The 19,223-nt window shown below is 44.7% G+C and overlaps 1 protein-coding gene across 1 annotated transcript; it reads left to right on the top strand.

Moving 5' to 3' along the window:
• TNFAIP6 (TNF alpha induced protein 6) lies at window positions 1–18,815 on the top strand. The gene is made up of 6 exons (XM_009087764.4): window positions 1–434; window positions 8,469–8,606; window positions 9,856–10,017; window positions 13,694–13,922; window positions 15,785–15,825; window positions 17,106–18,815. Exons 1-6 carry the CDS (start codon window positions 341–343, stop codon window positions 17,258–17,260), a joined length of 819 nt encoding a protein of 272 aa, XP_009086012.2. The 5' UTR covers window positions 1–340; the 3' UTR covers window positions 17,261–18,815.
• Window positions 18,816–19,223: the final 408 nt, after the last annotated feature.

The following is a 19,223-nucleotide window of genomic DNA, read 5'->3' as shown; positions in this document are numbered from 1 at the left end:
ATAGGCTGGCTCCCGGTTTCAGTGTGTGGGATTTGGAGGCAGCGAGTGCTGAGGAAGGAGCAGCGCTTGGCCGGGGCAGTGTCCGTGAGTGCTGCAGCACTGAGGGACGGGACGGGACGGGATGGATTCTTGGCCAGGCTGGGAAGGAGCAGAGCCAGCCGTGAGTCACTGCAGCCACCACAGAGGTTGGGTAAGAAGTGCAGCAGCACAATTGGAGCAGCCCCGTGACCTCAGAGCTGAGCTGTGTATTTAAGGTCTGGCTCGCAGATGTTGCAGGAGGCTGGGGCAGTGCGCAGGCAGCCTGCAGAGGCACAGCCAGGAGGACACTGCCAGCCCCGAGATGCTCGCACTGCTGCTCCTCTCTGCCCTGCTCTGGCACCGAGCTGCAGCCTGGGGCTTCAGGGATGGCGTGCTGCACAACTCCATCTGGCTAGGTAAGAAATCACCCCCTCGGCACCCCTCCTGTGCTGCTGGGCGCTGTGTTTGCCCAGCAGGGCAAGGATGAGCACCCAGCAGCACAAAACTCAGCTGTGCATGGATGTCAGTATTTATCTGCACTGAAATCCATTGAAATCGCTTCATCTGAATAGCAACTGTGCCTTTTTACAAACCTACTCTTTGTACAGTTCCACTGAACTGCAGGGAAAGGTGTTCATTTATTTAAAAAGGTAATTACAGAACGTTTCATCTGAATGTATTTTCCTGCAGGAAAAGTTATTTATTTGTTTTAAAAAGCAATTATAGAACGTTTCATCTGAATGTATTTTCCTGCAGCAGGAGGTAAAGTGAAAACTGCATTCATTAAATAACAGTGGCTTTGTTTTGAGGGAAAAGGAGCCTGAAAAGAAACATTTGCCAAAGGAATGAGTTACTTTCTGCATGAACATACTTCCCATGCCTGGGGTCCTGCATGTGCAACCAAATGATCTAGAAATAACAGCGATAACATTTCCTGGCTCTCTGGAAAAGTGCAGAAATGGGGATGTTTGGGCTGCTCACGTCGCTTGGGGAAGGTTTCAAAAGGGCAAGACAAAAATGCTGTGGGAAGGTTTCTGGTACCTCCAGTGGGTCTCAAGAGCTCTGAGGGTTCTTTTATAGCTCGTTGTAATTATCCATTACAGCAGAGAGCTAACTCAGCCTAGAGCCTGCCAGAGGATGCCAAAATCAAGGCATGCACTGAGAGCTCTGTTTTCCACACAAATGCTTCCAAATCCTCCATCCCCACAGAATATTGTGGGTTTCCCTGAGGATTTCCAGGAATCCCTGGAGCTGCCAGAGCTCAGGTGTCTCATGTGCCACCACCACGTGGCTCCAGCCCCTCTCAGAGTAGGCTGCAAAGCACCAGGAGCACAAACGAGGCACAGAAAGGATCTTTTTCCATTTGGCTGCTGTTTTGGTTTGGAAAGACAGGTGCCTGCTAAGGAAGGCAGGAGGCTCCCCTGAAATGGGAAATGTAAACACACCTCCCACTCTGGATTGCCGTGAATTTTAAATTAAGGGCTCTCAGGCAAAAAATATAGGAGCAGGGAATAACAATAATTTATATATAGTTGTATAAGTGTTTTATATATATATATATATATATATATATATATATATATATATCTATATATATATATATATAAAATACCTCTTATATAGAGTTATATAAGTTATATGTGTGTTATATTAGTTCTATTTAATATATATATAAGTTATAAGTTTTTAAGAAATAACAAATAAGTTCTTTAATAGGGAAGAAAAGAAAAGGATAAAATAAACAATGCAGTGAACCAAACCAACACTGACAGAGTCAGAGCACAGCCTGACACCTGTGGGTCAGGGGGCTGGCAGCAGTGCCATTGGAATTGTGGCTCAGCCCTCCTGCAGTGCCAGGGCTGGTTCTGCTGGAGCAGGGATCCTGGAGCAGTCCCATTCCCATTGGAATTGTGGCTCAGCCCTCCTGCAGTGCCAGGGTGGTTCTGCTGGAGCAGGGATCCTGGAGCAGTCCCATTCCCATTGGAATTGTGGCTCAGCCCTCCTGCAGTGCCAGGGGTGGCTCTGCTGGAGCAGGGATCCTGGAGCAGTCTCATTCCCATGGGAATTGTGGCTCGGCCCTCCTGCAGTGCCAGGGTGGCTCTGCTGGAGCAGGGATCCTGGAGCAGTCCCATTCCCATTGGAATTGTGGCTCAGCCCTCCTGCAGTGCCAGGGCTGGCTCTGCTGGAGCAGGGATCCTGGAGCAGTCCCATTCCCACTGGAATTGTGGCTCAGCCCTCCTGCAGTGCCAGGGTGGCTCTGCTGGAGCAGGGATCCTGGAGCAGTCCCATTCCCATTGGAATTGTGGCTCAGCCCTCCTGCAGTGCCAGGCTGGTTCTGCTGGAGCAGGGATCCTGGAGAAGGGTTCAGTCTTCCTCTGAAGGTCCAGGGGCAGAGGCAGCTGCTGTTCCTCTGGAAATCCAGTGCAGAAGCCGTGCTGGTGTTCCAGAATCCCCAGATTCTATCCAGGTAGCAATGCCTGGCTCCTCCCCCTGGGCTCACATCTCCCAGTGGGATGCTGCAGTTCTTATCAGCCATGCAGGGACATTCCATGGCTGTTACCAGCCGGTGTCCCCTCCCGAGGGAGGAGTGGGTGTGGCAGAGATCAGAGAACTGTCCCCTGAGCAGCAGACAGCTGCCATGCAGACGGTGACAGAATGCATCTTGCCCTGCAGTCTGGGACAGCTGCACGTTTTTCATGGCTCCCCTTTCCCCCCAAAGCTCAGGCCCTGCCTGTTGTGCCTCACAATTCCTGAGGCTGCTCAGGTGGGGAGGGCTCCAGGAAAGAGCAGCCTGGCAGCTCCAGGCTCCACCTCTGCCAGTCAGAAATTTGGGATAACAGCCATCATTTGTGCAGCTTCATGAACTGAAGGCAAATGGAAGAAAAATCTTTTTAAAGGCTTTAAAATGGAGCAACTGTGTGCTAATTGGAATGCATCATAAAAATCTGTTTGGCTACACCTCTAAGCATTTAGCAGGAGAGTAAATAAAAATAAACCAGGGGGTAAAAAACCTGATGGCTTTCTCTAAGTAAACACACCAAAATAGAAATGCACCATCTTGTGTAAGTGCAGCAGTAACAGGACTGAAATGAACCTCAGAGAGCAGTTAATTCAATTACCAGTGGAACTCAGTGACTCTGTATATAAATGAAGATAAAATTGGCAAATTCACAGCCATCCAGTTCATGCTTCTTTGCATTTAAAATAAAATAACTTGAATAGCAAAAGGAGTCACCCCACCCTCAGCCTCCCTGTGCTCGAGCATCAGTAGAGTCAAAGCTGGGGATGCACAGTGACATCTGAGCTTTGCTTTTCTCCTCTTCCCATAAAGAACCAACCCCAAATTCAGGAAAATTTCCATTTTACCTTTTTTCCCCACAAACCCATTGCAAATATATATATATGTATAGATATAAAAATATACATAAAACCTTGAATTGCTATTACTCTGGAAATGCTCTTTTTCCCTTTTCCCTTGTCCCAAAGCCTCTCCTGCTCCTCAGGCAGTGCTGCTGCAGCTGCCCCTGTGCCCTCCTTGGGGATGTGTTCCTGCTGCCCTCTGTCTCCAATTCCAGTTCCTTTCCCATTCCCACTCCCTGTCTTGGGGGGTTTAGGGGCTACACCAGCCCTGTTTGGTGAAGCTCTCTGAGCAGCAGAGGCCCCTGCCAGGAGCTCTACGTGGCCACCCTCTGCTTAAAAGTGAAATATTCCTCTTTATTTAGCATTTAGCACGGGTCTCATGCATATGGCAGGTACTTTGTTGGCCAAATTCTGTGCTGCTTGTGTTTGTGCAGCAGAGGCTGGCTGTACTTCACCCCCTCCTGCTGCTGTGGGTGAGCTGAGGGTCACTGTCCTGGCAGGATCCTGCTGGCCCTGGGCTCCAAGGAGGCATTTTGGGAAGAACCCACTGCCCTGTGGCACGTGCTTGTGCTTGAAAAATCCACATTTCCTGCAGGTTCATCCTTGGGGCTGTGAGCTCACCTCCATGAACAGCAATTCCTGTGCATTTTCCTCTCAGTGTGAGGATGGAAGCACATCCAGAGCCATAAATATGGAAATGAGGAGATAACCCTGCTCTGACCCAGCTCTGTGGTTGATGTTGAGTTTATCTCCCTGCACAGGGGAATTAAGGAGGGAGGGAGGAATACTGCCAGAGCAAGATGCCATCAGTTAATTGGGATTTTCTGTCAGTGTCACTGGCTGGGACACCCAGAGCTGGGGCAGGACGTGTGTGTGGTCTGCTTTCCCAAGGCTGCTTTGCCATGTTGCAGAGGAATAAAAGGGATGGGAGCTGGTTGCTCCTCACAGGGTGGGGCTGCTGCTTTCAGCCTTGCACACTCTGTGAAGGGCTGACCTCCCCAGCAATGTGTCCATTCTTCTGCTTCTTTTCTGCCAGGGTCAGGATTAAATGTGTGAGAGGGTATTTCCTGTTGGACTCAGGTGTTTATCAGTTCTTATCTCTGTCCCAGTCCCACAAACCCTGAGTTCACAGCACTTCACTCTGACACACTGAAATGCAGCTCTGTCTCTCTCTGCAAGGCCTTTGAAGGATCAGCTGTCCCATTAAGAAATGACACCTCAATTATTTCCAGTTTAACCCAAAAACCAACCACCCATGGCTGCAGTGGGGACTTTTTATCCAATGACACAAAACCACCCAAACCCAGGGAGGAGAAGGAGGAGGAGAAGGAGAAGGAGAAGGAGAAGGAGAAGGAGAAGGAGAAGGAGAAGGAGAAGGAGAAGGAGAAGGAGAAGGAGAAGGAGAAGGAGAAGGAGAAGGAGAAGGAGAAGGAGAAGGAGAAGGAGAAGGAGAAGGAGAAGGAGAAGGAGAAGGAGAAGGAGAAGGAGAAGGAGAAGGAGAAGGAGAAGGAGAAGGAGAAGGAGAAGGAGAAGGAGAAGGAGAAGGAGAAGGAGAAGGAGCGGCCACTGCCCCAAACCCTCCACCTTCCTCTCTATCCATTCCTATATTCTAAACCCTTAAACTCTGAGTTTCCCACCCTGATATATCACACTCTTCTATCCACACTCCACACCCACAATCCCAGTTCCATCATTCCATTCTGGAAGTTTCTCCACAGCCTCAGGTCAGTGCAGTGTTCTCCTGGGGGTCAGAGCCTGCCAGCACAGAAAGTCTGAAATTCTCAGCAGCCAACAGCAATATTCTGGAAAACCTGCTGCCTGTCCAGAGTGTCATGCCAGCAATAGGTGGGGGGAGACACCTTTAGAGGGATAAGATCTGAAAACAACACTGCCAGGTGAAAAAAAAACAACTCAAAGTGGTGAGATTTTAGTGGCAGCTCTGAGAGCTCAGGGAATACAATCAGTGGATTCCAATCCCCTTCCCTGGGCTCTGCAAGGATCAGTAATGGGGATTCCAGGCTTCCAGGCCAATGATTGATGTTTCTCATGCCCAGAACTCAGAGCAAACTCTTGTGAAATTTTAAACTTTAAGAAGTTTAAAAAAGAAATTAAAAACTTTCAGAAATTCCTCAGAACTTTTGCCCCCAGTCCTTGTCCCTCACACTGTGCTATAAAATCACTGATGTGTTGAATTCTCTAAGAAAACCAACACCATTTTCTGTGCCTCAGACATTTCCAGGGCCATTTCTTGCTGCCTCCTGCAGATCTTTCCCCAGTCTGATAAACATGGCAAACATGGGAAAAAAATCATCCCAACTTTTCAAATTGTCATCTGAGAAATGGATTTATAGAAAATGAATTTATGTCTTGGATTGTAATTTAAAAATAGTTAGCTTGTAATTATAATAATGTGAATTATAACATCTGTGTTGTCTCACCCTTCTCATGAGACTGAAAATGGAATGAAAGTTTTTAAAACACCTCTGAGTCAGAAAAGGGCATAATCCAACAAGAAAGAGTAAAAACATAATTTATACCTCGAGCAAACTATCAGCTTTTTTATCATCTGCACCAACTTACAGTTAAAATAAAAATATTTGCAGAGCCTGCAGGCAGGCCCAGCACTGAGCTGGTTCCTGGGGGACTCAGAGATTCCCCAGCCCTGCATTCCCAGCCCTGCACACACACTGAGCTGATTTATCTTGATTTCTCATGGGCTCAGCCATGACAGGCTGCTGAGTGACTGAAAAGTAATACTTCCTGTGAATAAATCACCACTTGGGCTCCTGCTTTTTGGCCTTGCTGGCTTTGAGCCGTGCAGATTTGCCAGTTTGCCAACCCAAACCAAATGTCTGGGTGACTTTGGCTAATGCTTCAGGTTTAGATACCAAATGTTTGTCCAGCACAGCCCCCAAAAATCCCTTTTCCACCTGCTTGGTTGTTGTGCCTTTTGGGCAATCCCAAAGATATTCAAAAAGCTGTAGCAGGCACATTTATGGGATCATCCCAAATCACCTTTGGATTCTGGTGGAGGCATGGGAACACTGGTTCCTCCCCTTCCCAAGGCATCTTCTGAGCCTCAAGAATTGGAGATCCTTGGTTCCACGGACCTGACCTGTCGTATAAAATTGAATTATGCAGGCAAAGATCCATCTTTAGTTAAGGATGTTCCTCCCTTTCTCAGTATATTCAAAACTCAGGCCTCAGGAATGAATTCCTATGAATCAATTCTTGACTAAAAAGGAGTTTTTGTACCAGAACATGCCACAGTCCCCCAGCTGTGGGCTGTTAGGCTCCTTCAGGAAGGTTTTTCCATGGAGGAGCTGTTCCCCCACGCCAGTGGTATTCCCAGGGACACTGCAGAAGGAGGCTCTCCCTCCCCTCAGACTGCTGCCAGCAATAAAATTCATTTCTCTGGGCACAAAACCCACCCTGGCCAACACCACCCTGTGTCTGTTCAGGGCTCCCACCATTCCCAACCACAATCCAGTGGCTTTTTTTAAAACCCTCTCCTAACCCAGCCAAAAGCGCCGACCCCAAGCGTGCCCCTAGAAAATACATTCTTTATTTTCATGCTGCAAATACCTCCTGTAAAAATGCTGCCTGCTTTCCATCTTTTCTCAGCCACGTTGGCTGGGCAGAGCTGCAAGCAGCCATTCCTCTCAGAATCTGCTAAATATAAGTGAGACCTAAACAAAAATCCCCTCAGATGAGACCTGCAGATTGCTGCTGAGACAGATTTCCATGCATATGGCACCAGACAAATGCAACATGCAAAGATTGTAAAACTTGTAGCAGCACTGGCAGCTTCCAGGTTTCCTTGGAAAGCTGTTTTGTCTCGGGATTGCCACTGCAAAGTCAAAAATAATGAAGAAATTGCTTTAATTTTCCGTGTGGCAGAAATGTCAGCCAGCGATTGTTCTGGTCCTGCCCTCTGTGACACACGCTCAGATATTTTTATTTGACATTTTCCCCCCTTTAATTCCTGCCTCTCCTCTATCCAAGTAGCTGTGATTTCACTTCTCTGGAGGTTCAAAACAAAGCTCTGATTCATCTTCCAGAGGCTCTGGGAGTTCCAGCCAGAAGGATGCTGAGAGGGATGCAGGAGGATTCCCCTGGGTCAGACAGGACACACAGGGCTGGGGGTGCTGGCTCCAAACTCTTCCCAAACCTCTGCCCCCGGAGCCTCCCGGGGGAGCCTCCCCAGCTCTTGTTGACTTTCTGTCCTTCACAAACTCTCCAAGCACTGCCTGGCTCTGGCCTAAACTTCTCCCACCCCAAATCCCAACATTGGGTGTCACACATACCCTTTTTTGGGTGTCACACACACCCTTTTTTGGGTGTCACATACACCTTTTTGGGTGTCACACACACCCTTTTTTGGGTGTCACACACACCCTTTTTTGGGTGTCATACAAACCCTTTTGGGGTGGTTCTGCTAGAGCAGGGATCCTGGAGCAGTCCCATTCCCATTGGAATTGTGGCTCAGCCCTCCTGCAGTGCCAGGGCTGGCTCTGCTGGAGCAGGGATCCTGGAGCAGTCCCATTCCCATTGGAATTGTGGCTCAGCCCTCCTGCAGTGCCAGGGCTGGCTCTGCTGGAGCAGGGATCCTGGAGCAGTCCCATTCCCATTGGAATTGTGGCTCGGCCCTCCTGCAGTGCCAGGGTGGCTCTGCTGGGCAGGGATCCTGGAGCAGGGTTCAGTCTTCCTCTGAAGGTCCAGGGGCAGAGGCAGCTGCTGTTCCTCTGGGAAATCCAGTGCAGAAGCCGTGCTGGTGTTCCAGAATCCCCAGATTCTATCCGGGTAGGAATGCTTGGCTCCTCCCCCTGGGCTCACATCTCCCAGTGGATGCTGCAGCTCTTATCAGCCATGCAGGGACATTCCATGGCTGTTACCAGCCGGTGTCCCCTCCCGAGGGAGGAGTGGGTGTGGCAGAGATCAGAGAACTGCCCCCTGAGCAGCAGACAGCTGCCATGCAGACGGTGACAGATACAATTTGCTTGCACGTCCAGGACAGAGGATTTTTCAGACAGCATCGTAGTGGCACAGGTGCGAGCTGACCATGTGTCCCCTGTCCCCTGTCCCTGCAGAGCGGGCGGCCGGCGTGTACCACCGCGAGGCGCGCTCCGGCAAGTACCGGCTGACCTTCGCCGAGGCGCGCGCTGTGTGCGAGTACGAGGGAGGACACCTGGCCACGCTGCAGCAGCTGGAGGCAGCTCGGAAAATAGGTCTGGAGAAACACTGGGGCTCCTTCTGAGGGGCCTGGGTGGGTGTTGTCATTGCTGTCCTGGGCTCTGGGGCTCGTTGGAAACTCCACGGGGTTTTGGTAAGGAGCAGGAGGAGTGCCAGGGTGTCCCCACCCTCCCAGCCAGGAATTCCCAATTCCCAATCTACCATCCAGCCCTGCCCTCCGGCACTGGGAGCCATTCCCTGGCTCCTGTCCCTCCATCCTTGTCCCCAGTCCCTCTCCAGCTCTCCTGGAGCCCCTTCAGGCTCTACCAGGGGCTCTGAGCTCTGCCTGGAGCCTTCCCTTCTCCAGGGGAACATTCCCAGCTCTCCCAGCCTGGCTCCAGCCCTGGGAGCATCTCCCTGACCTCCTCTGGACTTGCTCCAACCACTTTGATTTCCATCAAGATATTTTGTCTGCAAGGGAATGAGTTTGTGCTTGGAGTGAAAAGTGGAGCTGAGTGAGAGCTCCCCTGTATTTCCAGCTGATTCCTAAGAAGTTCTTCATTCATTCAGAGCACTGGGAAAACAATGGAAAATATCCTCCACTCCAGACATTTTTACACTTTGCTGTTGAGTCAGAAGCTGGCTCCCAGCACCAGCACATGTGAAAAGGGTACTTTTGTTTCTTCTGAGGAGCTCTGAGCCCTAAGATGTCACAAATACGTTCCAGTTCCTCTCCACGAAAACATTGGATGGGTCTCTACAACATTGCATTCTTTGGCTATTGGTGCTAAGTTCTCAGCCACAAAATGCATTAAGGGGATCTTTTTGTTTGGCAAGAAATCCTTCAGGCATTTCAGGTATTTAAATTTAAATTGAAAGTGTTTTAAGCAAATGCTTGGGGATTTTAGCTGTCTGTAGTATTTTGTTTATTTTTAGAACTTAATGCTGAGAACCCTTGAGATGGGATTGAGTAAATCTGTCTGACTTCAAAAGGGAAACAGAGAACACCCTTGGAAAACTCATCCAATGGATAATTTGATTACAAGTGCTGGTAGAGCACTTAAACCTGACTGTGCAGTCCATCTGCATTTGATTTGGGGCTTCAGATGAAGAACCAGTAATCCCTTTGTGGAGAACACAATTCAGTTTTACCCTCTGTATTTAAAATTATCCTCTCAACGTCCTGTTCTCCCGTGCAGCTCAATTGCTATCAGGCCAATCCCCCCCAGGTCACTGAGTAGGACTTGGTGCAAGAAGAGCAGCCCAGGACTGAGCACTTTCTGCCTCCTCTGCCCTCTGCTCCAGGTTTCCACGTGTGTGCTGCTGGCTGGATGGCCAAGGGCAGAGTTGGCTATCCCATAGTAAAAGCTGGAGCCAACTGTGGCTTTGGCAAGACTGGGATTGTTGATTATGGAATTCGCCTCAACAGGAGCGAGAGGTGGGACGCCTACTGCTACAACCCCAACGGTGAGGAGCAGCCATGGGGCTGTCCTTCTGTCCTCTTCTGTCCTCTTCTGTCCTCTTCTGTCCTCTTCTGTCCTCTTCTGTCCTCCTTTGCATTTAGTCCAAAATTTGTCTGAATAATCTGAGGGCTTTCTGTCTGCAACAGGCTAAATTTAGGGTTAAATCTTCCTTTTTTTTTGGTCTGAGATGGAACAGCTCCAAAAATGAATGCCCTGCCTGGGACTGGCATTCTTAGGAGGATTGTCCTAGGGGGGAACTGGGAGGAATTCCTAGGGAGGAATTGTTCCCTGGGAGGGTGGGAACAATTCACAGGGTGCCCCTGGATCCCTGGCAGTGTCCCAGGGCAGGTTGGACACTGGGGCTGGGAGCAGCCTGGGACAGTGGGAGATGTCCCTGCCATGGCAGAGGTGGCTGGGATGAGTTTTAATGTCCCTTTCCACCCAAACCATCCTGTAATTCTGTGTCCTCTGAGTGAAACTCCCAGCAGCAGTGCTCTGTGTGTAATTAGAGGGGGAGAAGAGGATCTCCAGAGCAGATCAGAGTTCCAGCATGATGGACAAGAACCCCAGCAGAGCCATCTCCCCGTCCCCTGCACGCTGCACCGCTGGTGACTGCAGCACCCACGTGGCCCCTGGTGGCTTGGTGTCCCTTCAGCCAGACAGAGGTGGCACCAGGAAGGGCAGCAAAGCTCAGCCTGGCCCTGCTGCTGCTCCCTGGCCTGGCAGAGCCAGGCTCAGCCTGGGCCATGACGTCTGCACAGCTGTGCACATTCTGTTTGTGCTCCCAGGGCTGGGGCTTGTTTATGTGCATAAATAGCTCTGTGGGGTGGGGCCCTCCCAGATGTTCCACACACACAGAGCTGCAGAGAGACTCCTGCCCTCGGAATTTCGGCGTGGGACTGTTCCTTTGTCTGCTCTGGGCCATGGGGAGCTGCTGAGCAGTTTGGTCAGAGCTCCAAAGGAAACCAGAGCTGCCAAAAGTGCAGAGCCACGAGCCTGCAGCCCTGCAGGGACTGGTGCTCAGGGGCTGTGCAGCCTGGCTGGGCTGTTTGCAGCTGGGGAGGGGACAGGGACAAATCCCCGACAGAACTGAGCCTGTGCTCTGCTCCAGGAGGCCAAAGAGGGCACCTGTGGAAGTGTTGGGGGGTTTGAAGTGTTCATCCCAACTGGCAATGATCATGGAATCATGGAATGGGGTGGGTTGGAGGGGACCTTACAGCTCATCCAGTGCCACCCCTGCCATGGCAGGGACACCTCAGGCTGCTCCAGCCTGGCCTTGGGCACTCCAGGGATCCAGGGGCAGCCCCAGCTGCTCTGGCAATCCCAGCCCAGCCAGGAATTCCCAGTTCCCAATCTCCCACCCATCCCTGCCCTCTGGCACTGGGAGCCATTCCCTGTCCCTCCATGCCTTGTCCCCAGTCCCTCTCCAGCTCTCCTGGAGCCCCTTCAGGCCCTGCCAGGGGCTCTGAGCTCTGCCTGGATCCTTCCCTTCTCCAGGGGAGCATTCCCAGCTCTCCCAGGCTGGCTCCAGAGGGGCTCCAGCCCTGCAGCAGCTCCGTGGCTCCTCTGGGCTCTCTCCAGCAGCTCCAGGTCTTTGTTGTGTTGCAGCCCCTGAACTCTCCAGGTGCTGGGGTGGAGCTAAGCTGGGAAGTTCTGGGCTCATGGGCAATGTAGAAATTCAGGGGGTTAATGGGAATAATCCATTTTAGCACTCCTAATTCCTGTGCCCTGAGTACCCTGACACAGCACCTCCCTCTCCCCAGCTCTAAACTGGGAGATAAATCCTAAATTCAGGCAGGAATTCCCAGTTTGGTCAGCCCCATTGGCAGGGAGCTGGCAAAGTCCAAATGGCCACTGGATCAAAGCAGGAGTGGTTTTATCCCAAAGGGAATGTGGAGCAGCAGGAACAGCAGGAGTACAACAGCAGGTCTGTGATCACGAGCTGGTCTTTGTTTGAGACACGCTTGCAAGGGGTTTTTGAAGAAGAAAGGATGAATGTGAGTGTCAGTGTGTCTTGCAAGTACAGCTGTAAAGCTTGAGAGAGCCAGAAATCCCAAATGCCTTTCACATAAAACACAGCTCTGGCCCCAAACCCACCGAAGGCAATGAAAGCTTTTCCTGTGAATTCAGTGAGGTTTGGATCAGGCCTCTTGCTTCCAAAATATCTCCTTCCAAAATCTGGGTGTCTGGGTTTGAAGAGCCAGGTGTCTGCTAAGGAAGGCAGGAGCTTCCCCTGAAAGGGGAGATGTAACCCCCCTCTCTGAATTATTACAATTTTGAAATTAAGGGGCTCCCAGGCAAAGATATGGGAATAGGAATAACAGTTCTTTACTAAGAAAATTAAAAATACAAATGCAGTAGCACAAAACAACCCTGTCAGAGTGAGAGCATGCCCTGTCCCCCAGTGTGTCAGGGTGGTGGCACAGTCCCATCCCAGGGTGTTGGCACAGTCCCATCCCAGGGGGGCTCAGGGCGGTGGCACAGTCCCATCCCAGGGGGCTCAGGGTGGTGGCACAGTCCCATCCCAGGGGGGCTCAGGGTGGTGGCACAGTCCCATCCCAGGGGGCTCAGAGTGGTGGCACAGTCCCATCCCAGGGTGTTGGCACAGTCCCATCCCAGGGGGGCTCAGGGTGCTGGCACAGTCCCATCCCAGGGGGCTCAGAGTGCTGGCACAGTCCCATCCCAGGGGGCTCAGGGTGGTGGCACAGTCCCATCCCAGGGGGGCTCAGGGTGGTGGCACAGTCCCATCCCAGGGGGGCTCAGGGTGGTGGCACAGTCCCATCCCAGGGGGGCTCAGGGTGGTGGCACAGTCCCATCCCAGGGGGGCTCAGCCCTCCTGCAGTGCCAGCTGTGGTTCTGCTGGAGCAGGGATCCTGCACAAGGGGGGAGTTTTCCTCTGCAGCCCCAGGGCTGCTGGAGCTGGGCCTGCTCTCCCTCTGGGAATGTAGGGCAGCAGAAAGCTGCTCCTCTGGGAATGCAGGGGGCAAAGGCTGCTGGGCTGTTCCCAGCACCTCAGATTGGATCCAGGTAGGAATGCTTGGCTCCTCCCCTGGGCAGAGATTCTCCCATGGGATGGTGGAATTTGATCAGCCCTGCAGGGACACTCACTGGACATGGACAGCACATAATTAATAATTAATGGCCCCTGAACAGCAGAGATCTCCTGGAGGGAGGGTTGGCTGTGGGAGAGATAAAGAAAACTGCCCAATGAGCAGAGATAACTGCCCCAGCTCTGACAGATGGTGGCAGGATACCCCAAGTCATTAGTTACACCAAAACAGCTGATTGTATTCATTGGACAAAGCACTGGGTTATTGTGTTTTATTGGCACAAAGCAATTAACACCAATAATTAATTACCAGGAGTTTACAACTAATTTTTAAGGCCCAAATGCAGCTCACTAAGGCTGCAAAAATCCCTTATGAGCCTATTTTATCAGTTTCTGTGCTAATGGCCTTGCTTCCTTCCTTGCTGTGGCTAAATTCATTTTTTATCAATTTCTTCTTCTGCTACCTCAGTTCTTTGACCTGCAGAGCAGCTGCTAAGCCCATCCACAAGAATCTGTGTCCCTCTGGATGTCCCTGTGTGATTCCCTAGAGATGTCCAGCTCCAAGTGCCTGAAGATTCAACCACAGCCAGAATTAAAACACCAACTCTCCCTGCTTTTACCTCCCCCTCAGGAAAAGAGTGTGGCGGAGTCTTCACGGATTCCAAACACGTTTTCAAGTCTCCGGGTTACCCGAACGAGTACGAGAACGAGCAGGTGTGCTACTGGCACATCAGGGTCAGCTACGGGCACAGGATCCACCTGCAGTTCCTGGAGTTCGACCTGGAGGAGGACACGGCCTGCCTGGCCGACTTCCTCGAGGTCTACGACAGCTACGACGACGTCAACGGCTTTGTGGGCAGGTAGAGCACATCCCATGTGCAAATTTAGGGACAGTTTGTACCCCCCTGCAGAAGAATGCTGCTTAAACATGATAAATTTTAACATTTACCTGAAAAAATGTCAAAGAAATAATAAATTATACATTATACATTATATAGTATATATTATACATTATATATTATATACTGTATATTACATATATTATATACTGTATTTTATATAGTATAAAGTATATAGTATACTATAGTATATATGCCATATACTATATAATATAGAGTATATTATAAAATACAGTGTATATATATAGTATATAGTACACTATAGTATATATGCCATATACTATATAATATAGAGTATATTATAAAATACAGTGTATATATATAGTATATAGTACACTATAGTATATATGCCATATACTCTAAAATATACAGTGTATTATAAAATACAGTGTGTATATATATATAGAATATAATATACTATAGTATATATGCCATATACTCTAAAATATAGTATATTAGAACTGTATTTGAACTATTCTATATACTATATATTATACTAGACTTTATATTATAATATACTATATATTAGAGTATATTATATTGAAATATACTCTAAAATATAGTATATTATAATATAAAGTCTAGTATAATATATAGTATATAGAATATATAGTATATATTCTATATAGAATATAGACTATATAGTACATATAATATATATGGTATATTAGTATATATATAGTATATGTATTATATATAAAATATACTATATATAAATATACTAAATGTACTATTATAGTATTAGTATACTAATATACTATTTAGTATATAAAATACACTAAATACTAAAATATACTAAATATACTATATTATAAAATACAGTATATTTTAATATATAATATATAGTATAATAGACAGTATAGTATAATAGACAGTAAATATATAATATACTATATATTATATGGCATATATACTATAGTATATGATATAATCTATATATACACTGCCTATTATAATATAGAGTGTATATACAGTATATGGCATAAATACTAGAGTATACTATTATATATATATATATATATATATATATATATATATATATATACACTATTATAATATACAGTATATTGTATAAGATATGGCATATATATACTATAGTATACTATATTTTATATATACACTGTCTATTATGATATACAGCATATTGTATATTATATGGCATATATATTATAGTATACTATATACTCTATATATACCCTGTTTATTATAATATAGAGTGTATATACAGTATATGGCATAAATGCTAGAGTATACTATATATACTATATACTCTATATATATATATATACACTGTCTATTATAATATATAGTATATTAAATATTATATGGCATATATACTATAGTATACTATTTATTATATATACACTGTCTATTATAATATACAGCATATTGTATATTATATGGCCTATATACTATAGTATACTATATATTCTATATATACACTGTTTATTATAATATAGAGTGTATATACAGTATATGGCATAAATACTAGAGTATACTATATATATTATATACTCTGTATATATATATATATATATATATACACTGTCCATTATAATATTCAGTATATTCTATATTATATGGCATATATACTAAGGTATACTATATATTATATATACAATACTATATTAAATACTATATCCTATCTATAATGTGTCTACTATAGTATTTTATATACTATAGTATATGATATACTGTCTATTATATATACTATAGTATATGATATACTATCTATAATATATACTATAGTATATGATATACTGTCTATTATATATACTATGGTATGTGACATACTTTAGCCATCAGCATTTCCTTTTTTCCAGGTTTTGTGGCGATGAGTTGCCAGATGACATCATCAGCACAGGTAATTTCTTTGCACTCTTTGTGGGACATGAGAAAGCCAATTAATTACTTTGAAATGAAGGTAAATCGGCCTAATTAGAGGGAAGTGTTCCCTAAAAAAACTTAAAACCCCAGAAAATAAATCTGAAAAAACTTAAAGAGCCAAAACAAAATCCGAAAAAAACATTAAAACTCAAAAAAATACATCGGAAAAAAAACTTAAAACCCCCAAAAATATATATCTGAAAAAACATAAAACCCCCCACAATTTTTGTGAAAATAACTAAGCCCCCCAAAAATATGTTTGAAAAAACTTAAAAACTGAAAAAAAAAATCTGAAAAAAACCCTAAAACCCCCCCAAAAATCTGAAAAAAGTAAACTCCCAGAAATAGATCTGAAAAAAATTAGAAACCCAAACTACAGCTGAAAAAGCCCTTAAAAAAAGATTGAAATTAATAAAATAAATAAATAAAATGAAACAAAAAAAATAACTTACAATTAATTAATTAATTAATTAATTAAATCCCCCCAAAAATATGTCTGAACAAAACTTAAACTCCAAAATATAGGTGAAAAAAATTTAAAATCCCCCACAAATATATCTGAAAAACATGTAACCCCAAATATATGTGACAAAATTTAAATACCAAAAAATATATCTGGGAAAAAACCCCTGAAATTAATTAAAAAGACAATAATTAAGTAATTAAATGAATAAAAATAAAATCCACCATAGATATTTCTGAAAAAAACGTAAACCCCAAAATATATGGGACAAAAATTAAGTACCCAAAATATACCTGGAAAAAAAAATCCTGAAATTAATTAAAAAGAAAAAAATTAAGTAATTAAATGAATAAAAATAAAACCCACCAAAGATATTTCTGAAAAAAACTTAAAACCCAAATTATATGGGACAAAAGTTAAGTACCCAAAATATACCTGGAAAAAAATCCTGAAATTAATTTAAAAACAATAATTAAGTAATTAAATGAATAAAAATAAAATCCACAAAAAATATTTCTGAAAAAAAAACCAAATTATATGGGACAAAAATTAAATACTCAAAATTTATCAAAATTTATCTGGGGAAAAAAATGCTGAAATTAATTAAATTTGAAAATGTAAAAAAAAAAAATTAAATAAATACATAAAATTAAAACCTTCCAAAAATATTTCTGAAAAAAACCCTGAAATATAGGTGAAAAAAATGAAAACCCCAAAATATATGTGGAAAAAAACTTTGAACTGAATGAAATGTTTTAAAATGAAGACAAACCCAAGCTGATGTTTGGTGGCAGGGAATGTGATGACGCTGAAGTTCCTGACGGACGCCTCGGTGACCGCGGGCGGGTTCCAGATCCGCTACTCCAGCCTGGACATGCCCGCCCTGCCCAAAAACGCCTCAGCCCAGGGCAAGAGCCCCTTCCTGCCTGGGAAATTTGGGATCATGTGAGCACAACCCCAGGCACACAAAGGCCCTTCAGACTGGACACCTGGCAGATTTTTTCTGTCATTTTTTTCATCTCTTTCTGAGATTTTTTCGTCTCTGAGTTTTTCTCTTATAACTTTTCTATGTTTTGGTAATAAACTGCACTAGGGAATAAATTATAAAATATACTTACATGGATAATAGAGAATTATTTTTAGAATACAAGTACTGTAAAAATTGGAAGAATTCATTGCTACCAAAGACTTTAAATTTGCTCCTTCTCCTCAGTTCTTGCACCACTTGAACAAACTCTTTGTGTGTCTGTCCTGATTATTTTTAAACTTAACAGGTTCTCCTCTCCTTTTTTCCCTTGATTTCCACATATTTATTTTTTAGACTGTTGCTTTTTTCCCCCTGTTCTCTGCACATATTATTACTTGTTGTTTTTAATTAACTGATTTTCTTGAACTGGAAGAGCCTTCAGTGTGAGGTTATTTCCAAGACACAAAAATTCATCTTGTGGATGGCCTGGCAGCCACCAGGAGAAGACTGGGAAGCAGCACAGAGAGCACAGGATCAGCTGGATCCACACTTCCATTTTCCTGGCAGACCCATGGGTTCTGTCAGGCTTTCCTCATCCAGAGAATGAAGTCCTTTCAAAAGAATTAAAGGAATGACTTGGTAAGGAGAGTAAAGTGCTGAGAGGAAGCAGCAGAAGGAACTTCTCACCAGGCACGTTCAGAAGACACCACCGAGGTGCTGGACCTTGTTTACAGGGGTTTGAGACTGTCCTAGTTGCAATTGCTGAATTTAAAATGCTTTCAGACTGCTCCATGAATTTAAAATCCTTTCAGACTGTTCCATGAATTTAAAATGCTTTTAGACTGTTCTACGAATTTAAAATGCTTTCAGAGTGTTCTAGTTGAAATTCCTGAATTTGAAATCCTTTCAGACTGTTCTATGAATTTAAAATCCTTTCAGACTGTTCTAGCTTAAATTACTGAATTTAAATCCTTTCGGACTGTTCTAGATGAAATTGCTGGATTTAAATCCTTTCAGACTGTTCTATAAATTTAAAATCATTTAAGACTGTTCTAGTTGAAATTGCTGGATTTAAAATTCTTTCAGACTGTTCTAGTTTAAATTAATGAATTTTAAATCCTTTCAGACTGTTCTATGAATTTTAAATCCTTTCAGACTGTTCTAGATGAAATTGCTGGATTTAAATCCTTTCAGACTGTTCCATTAATTTAAAATCATTTAAGACTGTTCTAGTTGAAATTGTTGAATTGAAATCCTTTAAGACTGTTCTAGTTGAAATTGCTGGATTTAAAATCCTTTCAGACTGTTCTAGTTTAAATTACTGAATTTAAAATCCTTTCAGACTGTTCTATGAATTTAAAATCTTTTCAGACTGTTCTAGTTTAAATTACTGAATTTTAAATCCTTTCAGACTGTTCTAGATGAAATTGCTGGATTTAAATCCTTTCAGACTGTTCCAGTTGAAATTGCTGGGTTTAAATCCTTCTCCTATGTTTTTACCTGAAGCAGCATTAAAGCTACCTCTGGTCCAATCCCACCAAGCTTGCAGTGAGTTATTTTTGTTTCTTGCAAATGTAATTAATTTTATTAATTTAAAGGAGTAAGTCAGTTTGGTTTCTGAGTGTTTTCTTGAGTCCAGCTCTGCTGAAATCTAATCCCCACTAAGAATTTTCCTGTGAATTGTTTGCAGCATTTGTATTCCTCATCACCTGAATTCATCAGGAATGGTTTTGTGTTGGAATCGGGAACTCTCAGAACTTTGGGCCTGGACGCCAAAGTTCAGGATTAAACACAGGATTTGATCTGAGCCCTTGGAAAAGGCTCCCAAACTCAGGTGCTAGAAGTGAGAATGTGGATTTATGGTTTAAAGTAGAGATACGTTAAGTAGAAGAAAGTTTAGAGATTAAGATACAGAAAAATAGAAGTAGTTAGAGAGGTGAACCAG

Source organism: Serinus canaria, chromosome 7 (assembly GCF_022539315.1).
Source record: "Serinus canaria isolate serCan28SL12 chromosome 7, serCan2020, whole genome shotgun sequence".
Lineage (NCBI taxonomy): Eukaryota > Metazoa > Chordata > Aves > Passeriformes > Fringillidae > Serinus > Serinus canaria.
The sequence above is the reverse complement of the archived record's forward strand: the minus strand, read 5'-3'. Positions and strand labels throughout refer to the sequence as shown.

Excerpts from the sequence above, each read along its gene's own strand:
- TNFAIP6 (XM_009087764.4), top strand. The coding sequence starts at position 341 with ATGCTCGCACTGCTGCTCCTCTCTGCCCTGCTCTGGCACCGAGCTGCA. Across the intron at positions 8,607-9,855 it reads GGAGGCAGCTCGGAAAATAG|GTTTCCACGTGTGTGCTGCT; the intron begins GTCTGGAGAAAC and ends CCTCTGCTCCAG. Across the intron at positions 10,018-13,693 it reads CTACTGCTACAACCCCAACG|GAAAAGAGTGTGGCGGAGTC; the intron begins GTGAGGAGCAGC and ends CCTCCCCCTCAG.